At 42.5% G+C, this 19,107-nt stretch overlaps 1 protein-coding gene across 1 annotated transcript; it reads right to left on the reverse strand.

The window, feature by feature from the left end:
- Positions 1–1,119: 1,119 nt before the first annotated feature.
- Positions 1,120–17,911, reverse strand: LOC126303193 (uncharacterized). Its single transcript, XM_049991785.1, has 4 exons — positions 17,795–17,911; positions 10,968–11,113; positions 10,132–10,334; positions 1,120–1,579 (listed from the first exon to the last, which is right to left on the reverse strand). The coding sequence occupies exons 2-4, from the start codon at positions 11,104–11,106 to the stop codon at positions 1,412–1,414; spliced, it is 510 nt and encodes a 169-aa protein (XP_049847742.1). The 5' UTR covers positions 11,107–11,113; positions 17,795–17,911; the 3' UTR covers positions 1,120–1,411.
- Between the last annotated feature and the right edge of the window lie 1,196 nt (positions 17,912–19,107).

The following is a 19,107-nucleotide window of genomic DNA, read 5'->3' on the forward strand; positions in this document are numbered from 1 at the left end:
ACCAAGTGGCTTTTAAGCTTAAACTTTCCAACTGATTGACAGTGTTCATACCTATACTGCCGTAGACTTTTCAGAGAGGTTTGAGATTTAATTTGGGGCACTAATTCACAATTTAGTGAAAAAATGAATGCCATCACCTTTTCCCTTCCCGCTACCGCCTGTTCCCTAAATAGATTGATATGGGAACAGTTTTTCTATCATCTTAATTGAACTACTTACAGCCGAATCGAGCCCAGCGTGTCATCAAGAAAGTTTATAGTGCATCCACCGAGCAGTCTAGTTGCAGAATGACGCTAGTTTGAAGCTTCTCCAACTAGTGGCTGGTGTGTAAGTGAGGAAACCCTACTAGCGGCAGTGTTAAGTTTAGCATAACTGGGTGGAGTAGGAAACTTCGCCATGGCAAAAGGTTGCTGCACTCTGCAGTGGGCCAGTGTGTTGTATTATGCGTTCTCTGTTAGCTTTGCCTGCATGTGTTAGTTCACATCAAGATGAGTCACACCAAAATAAGTGCATCTGGCCACAAAATAATATAACAGCTCAAATCAGTTTATAACTATGTAGTTTTAACAGATATATGGATATCGAGAAAATGTTGTTAATTGGATTAGAACTTTGGCAGTTCAGTTTAAGTGACTTAGAGTGCATAAATTATAGCTCGATGGAGTATGTTGCTGTAGAGGTGGAAGAACAAACAATGGACCAGTTAAAAAAAAGTATTGATTAGTATAGCAGTTTTGTGGCGTTGTCTCTAAGGATTCCAATATTCTTCACAGGTAAAAGAACAATGCCGTTCCATGAGACGAGACATTTAAGAAATCATAACATTTTTCTAAAAGGGAAGAGATAAACGTTCCTTAAAATTACGCACAGTATGCTTGTCATTATCGGGTTTTTCCAAAGTCGTCGAGTAGCGTGGTATGATAAACCTATGATCTCTACTGAGCGTTTTAATGTAAATGTGCTAGGTATTGATCGTTACTCATACTGTACAGGTAGAAATTTGATTTTAAATAAAGTAGATCAATAGTTCTCTTAATTTAAAATTTTACGAACCTCTACTGGAACATCTTCAGCTTTAAAAGAAGGTATTCCCGGAAAATGTGAAGGAAAATGATATTGTTTAAGAAAGTATAATTGGTTTATTACAAATATGACCTTGGTCACAATGATGAGTTTTTTTTTACTGCAAGTATTACTTATCATTATTACTAACATATCGATCTCTCTAACAACGAATCAACACATAATGGTCATGACTGTTACAAAAAGTTTGTGATGCTTCGTGAAACAAATAAATAAGTTAAATGGATTATTTAGGAACAAAATGTACAAATACAATGCGATTTTCTGTATCAGTGTTTTCAGAAGCAATGACGATGAATGGTGTAGTGTGAGAAGGGAGACGGAGACCTCAGAATGGACAGCAGTTGCCCCACGGCTCCTGCAGGCTGTAACAGTTGACGCCCACGCAATACTGTCCCGTGGCCGCCAGCTGCACCATCTGCTGGAATGTTGGGTGCGTCGAGATCTTCACCCAAATGTACATGTTGATATCGAAATCACTCGGTGTTGGCAGGTTCTGTGAACACAAGAGTTCAACCGCAGTTGATGTTAGCGGAAAGTAAACACCATGAATATCGGCTACGTGACACGAAATTCTGAAATGCGTAAATACAGGTAAAACATAAAAACCATCGTTTGAGCACAAAATTTTAGTTAGTTACCTATTTCATAGGGTTGTTACATTAATTTACATTTGTTTATGACTACATGTTAATAATTTGCAAAAGAGCTCACAAAAGAGAAAAATATACATTTTAATAACAATAGTGTATAAAAATACTGTGCTAAATCAAGTACAAATTTCTGAATAGAAATCATCTTTCAAGCAGAAGTTGCTCAGAAAGTACTTTTACACTTTACATAAAAATTCAGTACGAAGTCCTTCTACTGTCTTTTCAATAGCGTTTGTGCTTCATGAAAGTACATTTCAAAGTAAAACTTCATCGGCAGTGCTTCAGCTGGTTATCAGAGTCCTTGCACTGTGACATTAACAAGTGAAAAACATGCATCTTTGAATTTTCCAGATTTCTGTTATTTATAAAATAGTGTGGAAGTAACTTCTACAAGTTGTTTACACTAACAGCTGCACGCACCAGGCTGTCTTAGACATTCTATTATATTATGCAGACACAACGAAGTCATTCGTTTAACAATTGAAGACTTGATAATGAAGATGTGCTTTGAAATCTACTTCTGCGAATTAAATACACCAGTGAAAAGACAGTGAACGACAGTTATTATTAAGTATTCCATTCATTTCAGTGTCTCAGTATTGCCAAGAGTAGCTGCGCTGGCTACCATGAAATATTGTACATTACTTTCTAATTAAGCGTTTCTCTCTGTCAGGTATTTAATGTCATTGGTTACTGAGTAAATAGTTAAAGTTTATGGTTCCAGCAACATTTACTCCATTCTGAGCCAATACCAGTTTTAGTAAATACAAACAAAGTTAATTTTTATTTCCACTATTATAATTATGTATATCATTATTAGTTTGAACACTTTCTTGACAAGAGAAAATTTGTACGCTAATACTGTTGATCAGATACTAAATATCTTAAAGAACTGACTGCTGGACAACTTTGGATGAAAAAACACGTATTATTCTTGCTGCGCACCTTTATCATATGGTAACTTAATTCCTTAAGGATGAGTTTCTTCAGAATGTAGTAACATTTGACATTCAAAATGATATTAGAAAAAATAGGTACATTAGCTTACAAATAAATGTGATTTACACAGAAACTGTTTCACATAGACTACAAAAATATCTAATATTGATTATTTATTATTTAATCCTTTGATGACGGAATTTGTAAACAATGTTATTGGTGGAGAATCAAAATTGTTTTCTACTGGGTATACCGTTATTAGTGTAGTTGTTCATTATTGCAGAGTCATAACTCACACGAAGTTTGTTAAGTGTGAGCAGTGAGTAGAAGTGAACTTCAGACAGTGGGAAAACGCTATAAGAAGGAACTGTAGGCATCTGAAGTGCGGTACTCCAACAGGACGTAAAAATTTCAGTGAGCAGATGAAGAACGAAATAGAAAGCTGTTAGAAAGAAAAGGATGGAAGGAGGGGAAAGAAATACGTGGAAAAAATACACCGGAAGAAGCGACAGGTTAGTCAAACATAGCTGTCTGGAATAGAACTGCTGAAAGAAGCAATTGAAGAGAGACATTTTAGAGAAGGAATTAGGTATGTGGAATAAATTATTGAGGGCGTTGTGTGTAATAGGTATGCAGAGATGAAAGTATTCATTTCTTTATTTACCACGGCAAAATTAAGGCCATGACGCTTTCTCTTAAGTCTAATTGGGCCTTCTCCTTACTATTGTTCGTTACATTCATTACAACGAGCATGTTAGAAGTTGCATCTAATACAGACTCGCACATTTAGAAATTACTGTGACATAAATTGTGCACAAAAAACCTCTTTATATACGTTATTAATGAATACAAGAAGAAAGACAAATTACAGAGAAGGTAGATTTAATCTATGAGTGTTAGCAGCAATGAATGTGACAAAACGGATGGAAATGAGAGAGAGAGAGAGAGAGAGAGAGAGAGAGAGAGAGAGAAAGAGAGAGAGGACGAGAAAGATCGAGACGAAAACATGTAATGAAGTTGCGAAAGAGGGATGACTGAATGAGAAATGAGAAAAGAAACCAGAGTAACTGAGAGGAGATGGGAGTATTTGCTTTACTGTTTGAAAGAAATGACTGGTCACATAGTTTAATTTTGGGAGAAATTTTTGAGGCGGACGGAAGGAAGTGCTTCAGTTTTCTCTTAATAACACAACATAGAATTGTGCGGATAGTGTAAGGCAGCCTGTTTCAGAGGCGGAGAATGGCATCAGTGAAAGTGATCACGAATTATTTGTTTTATGGATGGGTACAGCCGGAGTGCTAGATAAGCGTGACCTTGTGATTGTTATCTTTGAAATGAGGTAGGCCTACTGAGGTGCTTGCGCACTGAGGAGGCGATGAAGAAGAAATTGGCTTCTGGTAGTCAGAAAATTCGTGTGGCCTCAGTTATCGTTACAGAGCGTGTGAAGCACTGATATGGTCAAATAAACGGTTGGTGCAGATGTAATGGATGCAAGCATTCATGGTTAGTTCTAACCGTCTGGAGTTATCACTACTGATGCCATATTGGATGATATAGTAATAACGGAGGTACGGAGGTTCGGCAGAACGAGTGACTCCACAAGTTTACGTTCCACATCTTGTAGAAATACGTGCCTAAACTTCTGGGAGGGATGGTAGCTAGTTGAAGTTTGCCTGGATTCAGCGATGGTATCTTCTTTCTCAGACGAGATGCTCATCAGATGTTACACCCAAGTTGTTCTCTGTTTGCTGGTATGGTACTCGGACACCGTCGAATATTGGCATTATAGTCTTAGGTGGAGATTTCAATTTACCAGATATAGACTGGGACACTCAGATGTTTAGGACGGGTGGTAGGGACAGAGCATCGAGTGACATTATACTGAGTGCACTATCCGAAAATTACCTCGAGCAATTAAACAGAGAACTGACTCGTGGAGATAACATCTTGGACCTACTGATAACAAACAGACCCGAACTTTTCGACTCTGTAAGTGCAGAACAGGGAATCAGTGTTCATAAGGCCGTTGCAGCATCCCTGAATATGGAAGTTAATAGAAATATTAAAAAAAGGGAGGAAGGTTTATCTGCTTAGCAAGAGTAATAGAAGGCAGATTTCAGACTACCTAACAGATCAAAACGAAAATTTCTGTTCCGACACTGACAATGTTGAGTGTTTATGGAAAAAGTTAAAGGCAATTGTAAAATGCGTTTTAGACAGGTACGTGCCGAGTAAAACTGTGAGGGACGGGAAAAACCCACCGTGGTTCAACAACAAAGTTAGGAAACTACTGCGAAAGGAAAGAGAGCTTCACTGCAAGTTTAAGCGCAGCCAAAACCTCTCAGACAAACAGAAGCCAAACGGTGTCAAAGTTAGCGTAAGGAGGGCTATGCGTGAAGCGTTAAGTGAATTCGAAAGTAAAATTCTATGTACCGACTTAACAGAAAATCCTAGGAAGTTCTGGTCTTACGTTAAATCAGTAAGTGGCTCGAAACAGCATTTTCAGACACTCCGGGATGATGATGGCATTGAAACAGAGAATGACACGCATAAAGCTGAAATACTAAACACCTTTTTCCCAAGCTGTTTCACAGAGGAAGACCGCACTGCAGTTCCTTCTCTAAATCCTCGCACAAACGAAAAAATGGCTGACATCGATATAAGTATCCAAGGAATAGAAAAGCAACTGAAATCACTCAACAGAGGAAAGTCCACTGGACCTTGGACCTGACGGGATACCAATTCGATTCTACACAGAGTACGCGAAAGAACTTTCCCCCCATTCTAACAGCCGTGTACCGCAAGTCTCTAGAGGAATGGAAGGTTACAAATGATTGGAAAAGAGCACAGGTAGTCCCAGTCTTCAAGAAGGGTCGTCGAGCAGATGCGCAAAACTATAGACCTATATCTCTGACGTCGATCTTTTGTAGAATTTTAGAACATGTTTTTTGCTCGAGTATCATGTTGTTTTTGGAAACCCAGAATCTACTCTGTAGGAATCAACATCGGAAACAGCGATCGTGTGAGAGCCAACTCGCTTTATTTGTTCATGAGACCCAGAAAATATTAGATACAGGCTCCCAGGTAGATGCTATTTTCCTTGACTTCCGGAAATCGTTCGATACAGTTCCGCACTGTCGCCTGAGAAACAAAGTAAGAGCCTACGGAATATCAGATCAGCTGTGTGGCTGGATTGAAGAGTTTTTAGCAAACAGTTGTTCTCAATGGAGAGACGTCTACAGACGTTAAAGTAACCTCTGGCGTGCAACAGGGGAGTGTTATGGGACCATTGCTTTTCACAATATATATAAATGACCTCGTAGATAGTGTCGGAAGTTCCATGCGGCGTTTCGCGGATGATGCTGTAGTATACAAAGAAGTTGCAGCATTAGAAAATTGTAGCGAAATGCAGGAAGATCTGCAGCGGATAGGCACTTGGTGTAGGGAGTGGCAACTGACCCTTATCGTAGACAAATGTAATGTATTGCGAATACATCGAAAGAATGATCCTTTATTGTATGATTATATGATAGCGGAACAAACAGTGGTAGCAGTTACTTATGTAAAATATCTGGGAGTATGCGTGCGGAACGATTTGAAGTGGAATGATCATATCAAATTAATTGTTGGGAAGGCGGGTACTAGGTTGGGATTCATTGGGAGAGTCCTTAGAAAATGTAGTCCATCAACAAAGGAGGTTCGACCTACAGTATATTTAAGTATTGCTCAACAGTGTGGGATTCTTACCACATCGGGTTGACGGAGGAGATAGAGAAGATCCAAATAAGAGCGGCGCGTTTCGTCACAGGGTTATTTGGTAAGCGTGGTAGCGTTACGGAGATGTTTAGCAAAGTGGCAGACTCTGCAAGAGAGGCGCTCTGCATAGCGGTGTAGCTTGCTCGCCAGGTTTCGAGAGGGTGCGTTTCTGGATGAGGTATCGAATATATTGCTTCCCCCTACTTATACCTCCCGAGGAGATCACGAATGTAAAATTAGAGATTCGAGCGCGCACGGAGGCTTTCAGACAGTCGTTCTTCCCGCGAACCATACGCGACTGGAACAGAAGAGGGAGATAATGACAGTGGCACTTAAAGTGCTCTGTGCCACACACCGTTGGGTGGCTTGCGGAGTATAAATGTAGATGTGGATGATAGGAAACGAAAATATGGTAACAGCAACGCATACGAAAGACATGAATATCCATTCAAGATAAGGCGAAAGACTACTACTTAACTGCCTGACAAAAAATTGGAGCTTGCAGAAGAGGAGGAGGAACCGAAATGACATCTCATGAGTTGAGAGGGTATGTTATGTTTTTAATTGATTACAAAATCGATCCAAGTTTGTGGAGAACTGGGAAGTAACAGGACACGTAGCGATATGGTGATCCAGCTCCTGTGGCCTAGATGATTGCAGTGTTTCGGTTGGGAAGGGTGTCGTAATGCTGTTGTATCCTCTTCTGAGGCCAGCCAGCCAATATTTGTCATAACTGGTCCTTGATATCTTGCACACTACCACTGGAACTGTGTTGTCGTTCAAGCCGGTCCCTCATGTGTGCTACTAGGGCAGATCTGGGGATTTTTCTGGCTGTGAGAGTACCTCAACACATACAGATAGTTCAGAGAGACTCGTGCGATTTGTGGACAAGCACTGTATTGTCGAAAAACTGCACCAAAATACTGTTCCATGAAGGGTAATACATGAGGGTGCAGGATACCCATGACATACCGTTGTTCCATTAGAATTCCTCCAGTCAGCACCAGCTATGAGGTAGCGTCATACCCAGTGGCTTCTGGCGTAGTACACAACTGCAATTCACCACTGAACACAATGCAAAACCATTCATCAACAGCTCATGGCTCCCAGTATTAGCATCACTCGAAACAATCGGGATAGTAATTCCCTAGTTGGGCTGCTGTTAGTCTCCGGTCAATGCCAAGTGATGACTCAGAATGTCAAAGGAGGTTCAAGGGTCTACGACAAGACTGGCGACCCTCTGTCGTGGTCGTCACATCCAGTCTAACATCAGGCCACTGCACATCGAAACGCCTCGCATCTCTGAAGACGCACAATAAGACAACATTCCAATTCTGCCAGGTTCCTATAACACTGTCTCACACGAGTATGTGGCACGTCCGTGTCATTCATAGTGATCACTCAGCATCTGACGCTGCTCGCGCCTCTTGTATACCCCAGGAGACTTGGTAACAACACGAAGGAGAACACATAGAATTACTGCTCCAATTATTGACGTACCTACAGATTGTATCCGCATATGAAGAGATATTAACGTCCGAGATTGTCTTCTGAGTACTTCACTTTTTTGTCAGGGATTGTGTTCAGGGCTGGGCTGGTAAATAAATCCCTAAAAAACAGTTTATTGAAAATAAAAGTAAAAACGTTCACTATTCCTCAAAGTGGTAACCTTGGGCGTCAATACACTTTTCCGAGCGATTCTACCAGGTGTGATAGACTTCCTGGAACACACTGACAGGAACCTCCTTCAGACACCTCGTCGCGGCGCTTTCACGGCGTCAACCACCCAAAAATGATGGTCCTTTACGTTTCTCTTTATTCGAGAAAACAAAAAGAAGTCCCCTGATGCTAGCGCGGAACAGCATAGTGGCTGGGGCAGTGTTTCTATACCGTGCACTGGCCAGGAACTCGCTAACAACAAAGGCGGTAAGAGACGGCCCGTCGTCGTGCTGGAATCACCCGTTTCCACTTATCTCTCTGCTGAAGCGACGCACCCCGTCTCGCAGCCTCTCTTGGATTTTCAAGTAAAATCGACTGTTGACAGTTTGTTCCTGTGGAACGAACTCGGAGTTGCCAATGCCTTTGAAATAAAAAAAGATGAGGGGTCTCTTGGGGTATACAAGAGGCACGAACAGCGTCAGATGCTGAGTGATCACTATGAAGGACACGGAAGTGCCACATACTCGTGTGAAACAGTGTTATAGGAACCTGGCAGAAAAGATGAGCATCTCCTTCTCCCACGATTTCGTCATTCTTGCCGTTTTCGGCTTTGGGAAAGCCTTCGTGTGCCGCTATGCACTTCGTCTTTTTGATTCAGGATCGTATTCTAAAACCCATGTTTCGTTGCTCGTTATTTCTTATCAAAAATACTTCGCTCATTTTCTCAACACTCCAAAAGTCACGCGCGAGTGTTGAACGACCAGCCTTTTCTTCATCTGATAGCACCTTCGGAACAATCTTCGCGCAGGTCTTCCATGGTCCAGCGTTCAGTACGAATTTCATGCACTACAGTTTTCGGTGTCCTACACTGTTCTGGCATCAAATGCACACTGAAGCGTCGGTCTGAGACGAAAACTTTCTCCACCTTGCACACATCCTCGTCAACATGAGAGAGATGGACGGGCGTTCATCGTCGATATCCTCTCTCCCCTCCGAGAACATTCTTGTGTCATAGGTAAGTCACGTTTTGGGACATCACTTCCATCTCATAATCTCGTTTAAGCTTTGTGACGGTCTCTGAGCCCGATTTCGCAAACTTAACACGAAATTTAATGACATACCTCTGTTATTGAGTGAATCGTCGCATTTTGGTCTGCCGATGCGTCACTGGAACATAGATACACACTACGAACAGTCTGCACTGGGCAACTACCGCCGCGCAACTGGCGAGGAACGTGTTGCCTTCCCAAAACGTCCCACAAAGTTTTCAACCGCCAGTCGCAACAATGCAACGTTCCGGGTTGGCAGGAAATAATCATTTCACTTACATTCCGGACACACCCTGTATCTACCGGGTGATCAAAAAGTCAGTATAATTTTGAAAACTTAATAAACGACGTAATACTGTAGATAGAGAGGTAAAAATTGATACACATGCTTGGAATGACATGGGGTTATACTAGAACAAAAAAAGTGAAATACCCCATATTTCTAGACGCGTGAAAGATCTCTTGCTCGCGTCGTTTGGTGATGATCGTGTGCTCAGTTGCCACTTTCTTCATGCTTGGCCTGAAAGGTCCCCAGAACTCAGTCCGTGCGATTATTGGCTTTGGGGTTACCTGAAGTCGCAAGTGTATCGTGATCGACCAATATCTCTAGGGATGCTGAAAGACAACATCCGTCGCCAATGCCTCACCATAACTCCGGACATGCTTTAGAGTGCTGTTTACAACATTATTCCTCGACTACAGCTATTGTTAAGGAATGATGGTGGACATATTGAGGATTGCCTGTAAAGAACATCATCTTTGCTTTGTCTTACTTTGTTATGCTAATTATTGCTATTCTGGTCAGATGAAGCGCCATCTGTCGGACATTTTTTGAACGTTTGTATTTGTTTGGGTCTAATAAAACCCCATGTCACTCCAAGCATGTGTGTCAAATTGTACATCATTCCTTGATTTATTCAGTTTTCAAATTAATACTGACTTTTTGATCACCCGGTATAAGAAAAGGCTATAGCTGGAGAGGTGTAACTCACCTGGAACTTGACGAGCAGATCGTTGGGGATGCCGTAGAGGTGGTGCAGCTTGTCGGCCAGCGACCCGCTCTGGGGCTGCACGTGGCCGGTGGACGGCGCGAGTCGGCCGAGCGCCTCCGCAGCCGCGCCCGCCAGCGACGCGTTTCTGCTCGCCACCTGCTCCAGCCCCAGCGCCAGCTCGTAGGCCAGGAACGGCTCGCGCTCTGCAACGAACGACGGTGCTTTACCCGAGGGAAGGAAGCGTTTCTCAGTGTCGGGAGTCCGACCGAGGGAGGAGTTCGCTGGCGGCGACGGAAGCGCTTGCTGTCTTGTGGTTTGCAGGAAAACAGTCAGAGCTTTTAGTGCAAATACAGCAAAGCAGAAACGGAACTGTAAGGCGTTTTACTGCCGTTACTGCGTTTCTATTCCGGGAAGATACACAGGAACTGCAGATATTGTCAAAATGAACAGAACCTACAAGCTTCACTTGACTGGGCTGACAACGTCCTTCATTACATGCACGACTTCCTTCTGACTGGTCTGTGATGACTACAGTTCTCCTGGGGTGGAAAGAAGATGGACTCTGGTCGAAATAGCGCAACAAGGTTATCCACAACTGACTGGACTCGAAGAGCGTGCGATTTTAAAAATATAGGAATGATCTTGCCACAGTCACTGTTACGAGCTATTGCCTAAAACTACAACCGGTTGCCAGGATATTTTCATCTACACGACGTACTCCATAATTTCAAATTGCGTTGTCATACGCTTCGTAGGCGGTAGTGAGTCGGTACCTGGGACATCGTAATGGCGTGTGGAGTAGAGGAGAGTGGGTAGCAGAACGAAGGGCCGCTCACCTGGCTCTGGGAGCGAGTCGTACAGCTGCTGCGCGGTTGGCGTCGTGCGGGCCTCACTTCCTATTCCCGTGCCGGCGGGCAGCAGCAGCGCAGGCGGCAGCGCGGCCAGCAGCACCAGCGGGGGCAGGCGGGACACCATGTCGGCCCTGGGCAGACACACACAGTAGCGCTCGTAGCCTCGTCTCAGTGCTTAGTCGGCTGTTATAAAAAATTACCTCAGGTTACCTCTCGTCCAGAAGGCTGTTATATTGACTTGTAAATTACAGACTTCAGCTATCAGTCGTCTTTTTGAAATTTTATTGGCAGATCTAGATTTCAGGCAGAAACTCGCCATTCTCAATGCACTATCATTTTTGTCAATGCATTTAATGCCTCTTGCTCAGGCTTCATCCACAGTTCATTGAATACTATTCAATTGATCAAAAATGGTAGTGCATTGAGAATTGATAGTTTCTAGCTGAAACTAGATCTGCCAATAATATTTCAAAAGGACTACTGATAGCTGAAGTCTGTTATTTACAAATGAAAACACCTTGTTTTCGTCATAATAGTCTCTTGTAATAATATATTTGTCCAAGCCTGTGTTTGGTTTATTATCGACCTAGAGCATCGGTTCGCAAACTTTTGTGAGACCATTACCCAGGAGGGCAATCATGTACTAACTGGTACTACCCTGTCCCCTTTTACCCCACCACTCTCAGTATCAGCACCTCACCAAACTTTAGAATCTAAAACAATTTTCTTTGATCACTTTCATTTAGCAAATGATGGAAGATAAATGTATTTTATTGTAGGTGTTTCATTAAACAATGAGACACTGTCACTTACTTGAACCTTTTTTTTTCTGACTGCATGGTGTGTGTTACCTAAATCCCTTCTCCTAAAGGAAAGCTAACTGTCCACATCGAGTGTAGACACTTATTACAAAACATGCTTCCTCTGCGACACTCCTCTTCCTAGCGACACTTTCTTCACCCACATCCTGCGCCACCATTTATAACCGAATAAATTAAAACATGTGCGCTATATTTAGGCCGAATGTTCGTAAAACATGTGATTACCTCACCTCTTACTTCTGAAATGGCAGGTTTAATAGCTTTCAAACTGTAACTGCTTTGTGCCTCACCACTGTCAGAAATAATACACTACTGGCCATTAAAATTCCTACACCACGACGATGACGTGCTACAGACGCAAAATTTAACCGACAGGAAGAAGATGCTGTGATATGCAAATGATTAGAATTTCAGACCATTCACACAAGGTTGGCGCCGGTGGTGACACCTACAACGTGCTGACATCAGGGAAGTTTCCAACCGATTTCTCATACAAAAACGGCAGTTGACCGGCGTTGCCTGCTGGATCGTTGTGATGCCTCGTGTAAGGAGGAGAAATGCTTACCATCACGTTTCCGTCTTTGATAAAGGTCCGATTATGGCCTATCGCGATTGCGGTTTATCGTATTGCGACACTGCTGCTCGCGTTGGTCCAGATCCAATGACTGTTAGCAGAATATGGAATCGGTGGGTTCAGGAGGGTAATACGGAACGCCGTGCTGGATCCCAACGGCCTCGTATCACTAGCAGTCGAGATGACAGGCACCTTATCCGCAATGCTGTAACGGATCGTGCAACCACGTCTCGATCCCTGAGTCAACAGATGAATACGGAACGCCGTGCTGGATCCCAACGGCCTCGTATCACTAGCAGTCGAGATGACAGGCACCTTATCCGCATTGCTGTAACGGATCATGCAGCCACGTCTCGATCCCTGAGTCAACAGATGGGGACGTTTGCAAGACAACAACCATCTGCACGAACAGGTCGACGACGTTTGCAGCAGCGTGGACTATCAGCTCGGAGACCATGGCTGCGGTTACCCTTGATCCTGAAACACATACAGGAGCGCCGGCGATGGTGTACTCAACGACGAACCTGGCTGCACGAATGGCAAAACGTCATTTGTTCGGATGAATCCAGGTTCTGTTTGCAGCATCATGATGGTCGCATCCGAGTTTGGCGACATCGCGGTGAACGCTCATTGGAAGCGTGATTCGTCATCGCCATACTGGCGTATCACTCGCCTTGATGGTATGGGGTGCTATTGGTTACACGTCTCGGTCACCTCTTGTTCGCATTGACGGTACTTCGATCAGTGGACGTTGCATTTCAAATGTGTTACAACTCGTGGCTCTATCCTTCATTCGATCTCTGCGAAACCCTACATTTCTGCAGGATAATGCACGACCGCATGTTGCAGGTCCTGTACGGGCCTTTCTTAATACAGAAAATGTTCGACTGCTGCCCTGGCCAGCACATTCTCCAGATCTCTCACCAATTGAAAACGTCTGGTCAATGGTGGCCGAGCAACTGGCTCATCACAATACGCCAGTCACTAATACTGATGAACTGTGGTATCGTGTTGAAGCTGCATGGGCAGCTGTACCTGTACACGCCTTCCAAGCTCTGTTTGACTCAATGCCCAGGCGTACGGCCAGAAGTGGTTGTTCTGGGTACTGATTTCTCAGGGTCTATGCACCCAAATTGCGTGAAAATGTAATGACATGTCATTCCTAGCATAATATATTTGTCCAATGAATACCCGTTTATCATTTGCATTTCTTCTTGGTGTAGCAATTTTAATGGCCAGTAGTGTAATAATAATAAAAATAATAGTGAAGTTTAGCCCATACGGCATTATAGCACCTACTTTCATTATTGAGAAATGAATGATGGATCAATTTCTGGTCTAACCGCAGCAACCTACGACTGCAGAACGGATTTTAGGAGACATTTAGGCATAACTGATGTACCTATCTCAATTTACTGCCATAGATGCATGGAACAAAGTAAAATGCATGTATGTAGTCAGCGGACTGTGTGAGGAAGATGTAGTTTATACATTCGTTTCAAAATCTGTGATTCCCACAATCATGTGTTACCGCAGATTTTTGGGAAAAAGGGTAATTATTCATAACTTATCTACTCAATATTACTGTCTTACTAAGTAGTGATAATAGTAACGACATTTTAAAAATAAATTAGTTCCGTGACCGAAATATAAAGTGACCAATTTTGCAAACACTTTAGTGAATCGCAGCACGTCGTGGACAATAACGTGTGCTGAAGCGGCACCAATATCCAGAATAACGGCCATCTCCTTTACAGTCCCTGTTTTCCTCCAGAAGCTATTCCACTACCGCAATGTCTTCGTTCGTTCTACGCGGTTTGCCTGAGCAGGGCGTAGAGCCTCTTCCACTGAAGTTGGGCCTCTTTTAAACTTACTCCACCACTGGTACACATGCTACAGGGATACACACCAATCACCCTGTCTCACTTTCATCCCACGACCCAATTACAGTAATTTAACAGCTTCGCTACTAACAAACGTGTTACAGATCACGGTTTCAGTGCGCTGGAGGTGGACAATGCAGCGGCCATCTTTGCACTGACACAGCTTCCGTTCCTGTGAAACGACAAGCTGCAAACTGTCGGTCATTCGTTGAAAACCAATGATAAATCCTGCCAATAGCCAAATCGACAGCACAACTTTCAGGAATTTTATTGCACTTTTATGGTTTACATATTACTTGTGACTCGATGGCCGGGTTTGAGGATGATGTGTCTTACAACTATCTGACACGTACAACTGCCACTAGAGTGCATTACTTTTGCTCGTGTTTAGTATTCTCGTAAATAAAGGCGTGAACACCGTTAGATGTTGAGTTGACGCCAGTTCGGTGACTTGCGTCTCCATAACATATCCCAGTTATCCAACCGCGAAAACAGGTCCTACAGTTTAACGTGGACTCCGAACCACTGTAATTTCTGATGACTTCTCACAATACTGAGAGAGGAATGATAAATACAGACTGAAAATTTAGTGTTCCGACCGGGATTCGATCCTAAAACCTCTCGCTTTCCAGTCTAGCACTTCACAGCTAGACCAGCGTCAGGACCGACACGTTTTCATATGAATCACCCTCGTGTGTGATCAGGGATTAAATCTTAAGCCCTTCCATGGGGTCTCGTGATTGCTACCAAAAAAAAGGGGCACGAAGCTGCTATACACTGGAATTTTGATTCGCATTTCTACTTTTAAAGTAATTGCTTTTCTTGTATTATTATTAATTTCTTTTACACTTTTGAGAAAAGTGACATTCCCATTAAGACATTTGACTTGTATGTATAAAGAGCAAACCTGAGATCTCCGTTCGGCCTTCCGGTTTTAGTTTTCTTGTGGTGTTGCTGAACTGATCAAGTCGAATTTCTAAAAGGTCTTCAAACGAGGGCCTGACATATTGTGTGATAACCCTTCATATTATGCAGTAGGTGTGCTCTGTATTTCGGTACCGAGTTCCACTCTCTCCACTCCTTTTACGTCCATAGGTTTCCATTCAAAATGGCTCTGAGCACTATGGGACTTAACATCTGTGGTCACCAGTCCCCTAGAACTTAGAACTACTTAAACATAACTAACCTAAGGACATCACACACATCCATGCCCGAGGCAGGGTTCGAACCTCCGACCGTAGCGGTCACGCGGTTCCAGACTGAAGCGTCTAGAACCGCACGGCCACACCGGCCGGCATAGGGTTCTATTAAAACACAAATACAACACAACATTTTGCAAGCTTTCATCATCATCCACACAGCACAGACACACATATGAGACACTGATCTGAGGAAACAACCATTCACTCAGTTGAAGGTCGATGCATATAAATGAGAGACCAATGACTTACTCACAAATACGTCAAGGGAAATTTAATTCTGGACTACATAATACAAATTGACATTTTTGCTTCTTTATTTTCTGTATGACACACAAATTAAATGAACTGAACCTCTCGTCTGTGAACATTATCCTCAGCGTCTGGGATGTACTAACTTGTTATAAACAATATTCTTGCATTCCTTGTATAAATTATCAGCAGATTTTTGATAGTGGAAGATGATTTTTGCTCCGAGGTGCTTGTGGGTGCTAAGTTAACGCCTGTAGATATGTGGTACGTCGGAGAACGTTAAACATCGAATTCACTTTACGGCACTATTGATGTCTTGAAATTCAGCCTTACAGCTCTCGTATACAGTCATGAAATGAAACACCAAAAATTTGTTAGGTGCAACATCAAGGTGCTGCATGTATCCTCTACTGTGCTTGGTTGGTGACGTTGCGGAGAGCTTCAGTTTCCTTGAGCTTGTTTTTAATCAGGAAAGACAAGAATTAAAAGTTTGTCTATCGTTTTTCAGGTATCTTCTGGGGTTACAGTAGGCGTTCATTGAAGTCTTGCACAACCATGGAACAAAGGCACTTTATTTATAAGCAAGGTAACCGGGATAAGAGGAGGAAAATTAATATTTATGAGCTGTTGTTTTCTATTTGTGGAAACAAAGGCAGCAAATAATGCTTGTTTTTGCTAACAACACAGCAGTAGGAAACAGTGGCAGTAGAAAGATTTCCAGTTTTTCTTAAAGGGCCCCTTCTGTATTAACGTTTGTTGGTGATGAGTCGGCAATGTTTTGCACGGAAAACGAAGGCGTGCGACAATAAAAATGCAAAGGATCGAGTTTACCACATTAGACAAAAAGCATCTGAGTAAATCTGCGATCACATTGGTACTAAATGGTAAACCAATAATCAGATTTTATTTATCGTCTCTCGAAGCATTCAAGGATATACTGGAAAGACACTGTACCGATTTTAACCGATCTGGTGGTGGGATGCTTCCGAAACACATCACGAGATGATAAATGAAATTATTTCGGCAATCAAGGTGAATATTTTGCAATTTAGTGTTAAAATATGATCATTATGGAGGTTATTTGAGAAGAAATAGTACTTGAATTTTGGAAGGTGAGGAAGGAAATTGGCTGTAGTCATACTGGAGACTCATCCCCAAAAAAGGTTCAAATGGTTCTGAACACTATGGGACTTAACATCTCAGGTCATCAGTCTCCTAGAACATAGAACTACTTAAACCTAACTAACCTAAGGACATCACACACATCCATGCCCGAGGCAGGATTCGAGCCTGCGGCCGTAGCGGTCACGCGGTTCCAGACTGAAGCGCCTAGAACCGTTCGGCCACAGCGGCCGGCGGAGTCATCCCCTCTTGGTCCTGAAGTAATTTTGGAAAATCACGCGATTGCATTTTCTTCAAATACTAGTTATTCTTTTCAACGAATGCTCGAAATTTTTGCTTTGAAAATCGCTACTAATTTAACATGCCCAATGGAATGATTGGCTCAACCAATTTCCCGGAGTGTTGTGAATGGCTGTCGCGTCCTCAACATTTCATCGGTGTCGACTTGCGTGCATTCGTCAGTGAATAGCAGCCATTTTGTGATCTTGAATTCAGACGTATAATTTTTATTCGTCCCTCCGTCCCCCACCCTTTCTTCTGGATCCTTTCGCGTTTTGAAATTTTTCTAGTTTAAATTATGTACGTTTAGAAACAACGTAAAGACTGTGATCTTTCGTTGGAGATACTGCCAAAACAACAGTTTCCACGGAATACTAATCCAAAACTGTCAGTATAAACAGCGTTAGTCTTACTGAGTTTTAAAATAAACTGAACACAATACTTGTCGATGCCAAAGACAGGTGCTTCAGATGTTAATTTGGAATCTCGAGGAAATCTAGACATACAATGCATTAATATTCCAGAAAAGCTAATCATCTCCTTAATGTGTTTGAAATCAGCAGCGATATCTTCGGGCGGCAGAGTTGACAAGACAACATGATAAAACTAATTCTGCAGGAACGACATTATTATTTCTAAAGAATAGCTTGTAAAGCTGATGAAACTGCTGTCGTCGGCTCACCTCAATGAGCGGCGTTCAGTAAGGATCAGCGAGGATTAGCAAACTTCTCAGTGCAGGCAACACTTGTGCAGACTGGAGTGGTCCCCTTCGCGTGGCGCGGCTACTGTGTTCCTCAGTACGTACACACTAGCATGGTCGCTATTTATAATAACGATCTGTAATCAGCTCGTGTACGACGCGAGTATTAGGTTGCCGCGTAGTGGGGATCAACAACCACAGGGCTGAGATTAGTCGGTAATCCTCCGACACAAGTGATTGCGGCTACAGATACGTGAAAAGGTTATCGGCAGGAGTAAACTCTGCGAAAACCCATTTGATAACAATACGATTTCGCAATACCGCAGCCATATGCATACGCTGACGATGTCCAGCATCTACTATGACCCCAAAATTTGCAGTTTTAGGGTGCTTAATCGATAGTGTCTTTCATTGGCGTCGTGAAGTGCGTTTCTGTACTGTTGCACTATGACTGAACTTTTAGTGCAGAGATATAAATGAATGACCTAATGTTCTGCTAATGTCAACAGAAGTACGATGTAAAAAATTGTTTTTTATTTCATTTTATTTTTTATTCGAAAATTTTAGAGCCGCGCGGGATTATCCGAGCGGTCTAGGGCGCTGCAATCATGGACTGTGCGGCTGCTGCCGACGGAGGTTCGAGTCCACCCTCGGGCATGGGTGTGTGAGTTTCTCGTTAGGACAATTTAGGTTAAGTAGTGTGTAAGCTTAGGGACTGATGACCGTAGCAGTTAAGTCCCATAAGATTTCACACACATTTGAACATTTTCGAAAATTTTAGGTTACGCTTTACCTTCACTGTTATTGAAATCGAGTCAAACAACAAGTGTGCTGCTACCTGTCACTTTTTACTTATATCCACATTGAGTTTCAAAGTTTAATATTATGTGTTAATATATTAATATTAAAGTAAATTATGTTACATTATAAATTAAATTAAATTATATTCATATATTAATTTATATGTTAATATGACATAGCTGTGTTGTGTTACGACTTTGGGGTAAGCTGTGGCACTATCTACAGTGGTCGCAAGCTTTGTTTACAATGTGACAGTTTATATGTGATGGCAGAGAAAGCACTGGAAACATTGCGACAGGTTATCCCAAGGCCGTAACACAACACATTTATGTCATATTAACACATACAAATACACCTGATGAAGGTTTAAACCTTTAGATTTGTAAATGACAGTTTGACCTTTTATAGAAAGTGGCATGTTGCATCGTTAAAGCGCGGTCTTCTTCTCATCCTGTCTGATTTGCCCGCACTAACTGTGCAACATTCTTGCAGTG

This window comes from Schistocerca gregaria, chromosome 1 (genome assembly GCF_023897955.1).
Source record: "Schistocerca gregaria isolate iqSchGreg1 chromosome 1, iqSchGreg1.2, whole genome shotgun sequence".
Classification (NCBI taxonomy): Eukaryota; Metazoa; Arthropoda; class Insecta; order Orthoptera; family Acrididae; genus Schistocerca; species Schistocerca gregaria.

Coding starts and splice junctions, on each gene's coding strand:
- LOC126303193 (XM_049991785.1), bottom strand. CDS start 11,106: ATGGTGTCCCGCCTGCCCCCGCTGGTGCTGCTGGCCGCGCTGCCGCCT. Junction 10,335..10,967: donor CGACTCGCTCCCAGAGCCAG/GTGAGCGGCCCT, acceptor CGTTCGTTGCAG/AGCGCGAGCCGTTCCTGGCC. Junction 1,580..10,131: donor ATCTGCTCGTCAAGTTCCAG/GTGAGTTACACC, acceptor TTGTGTTCACAG/AACCTGCCAACACCGAGTGA.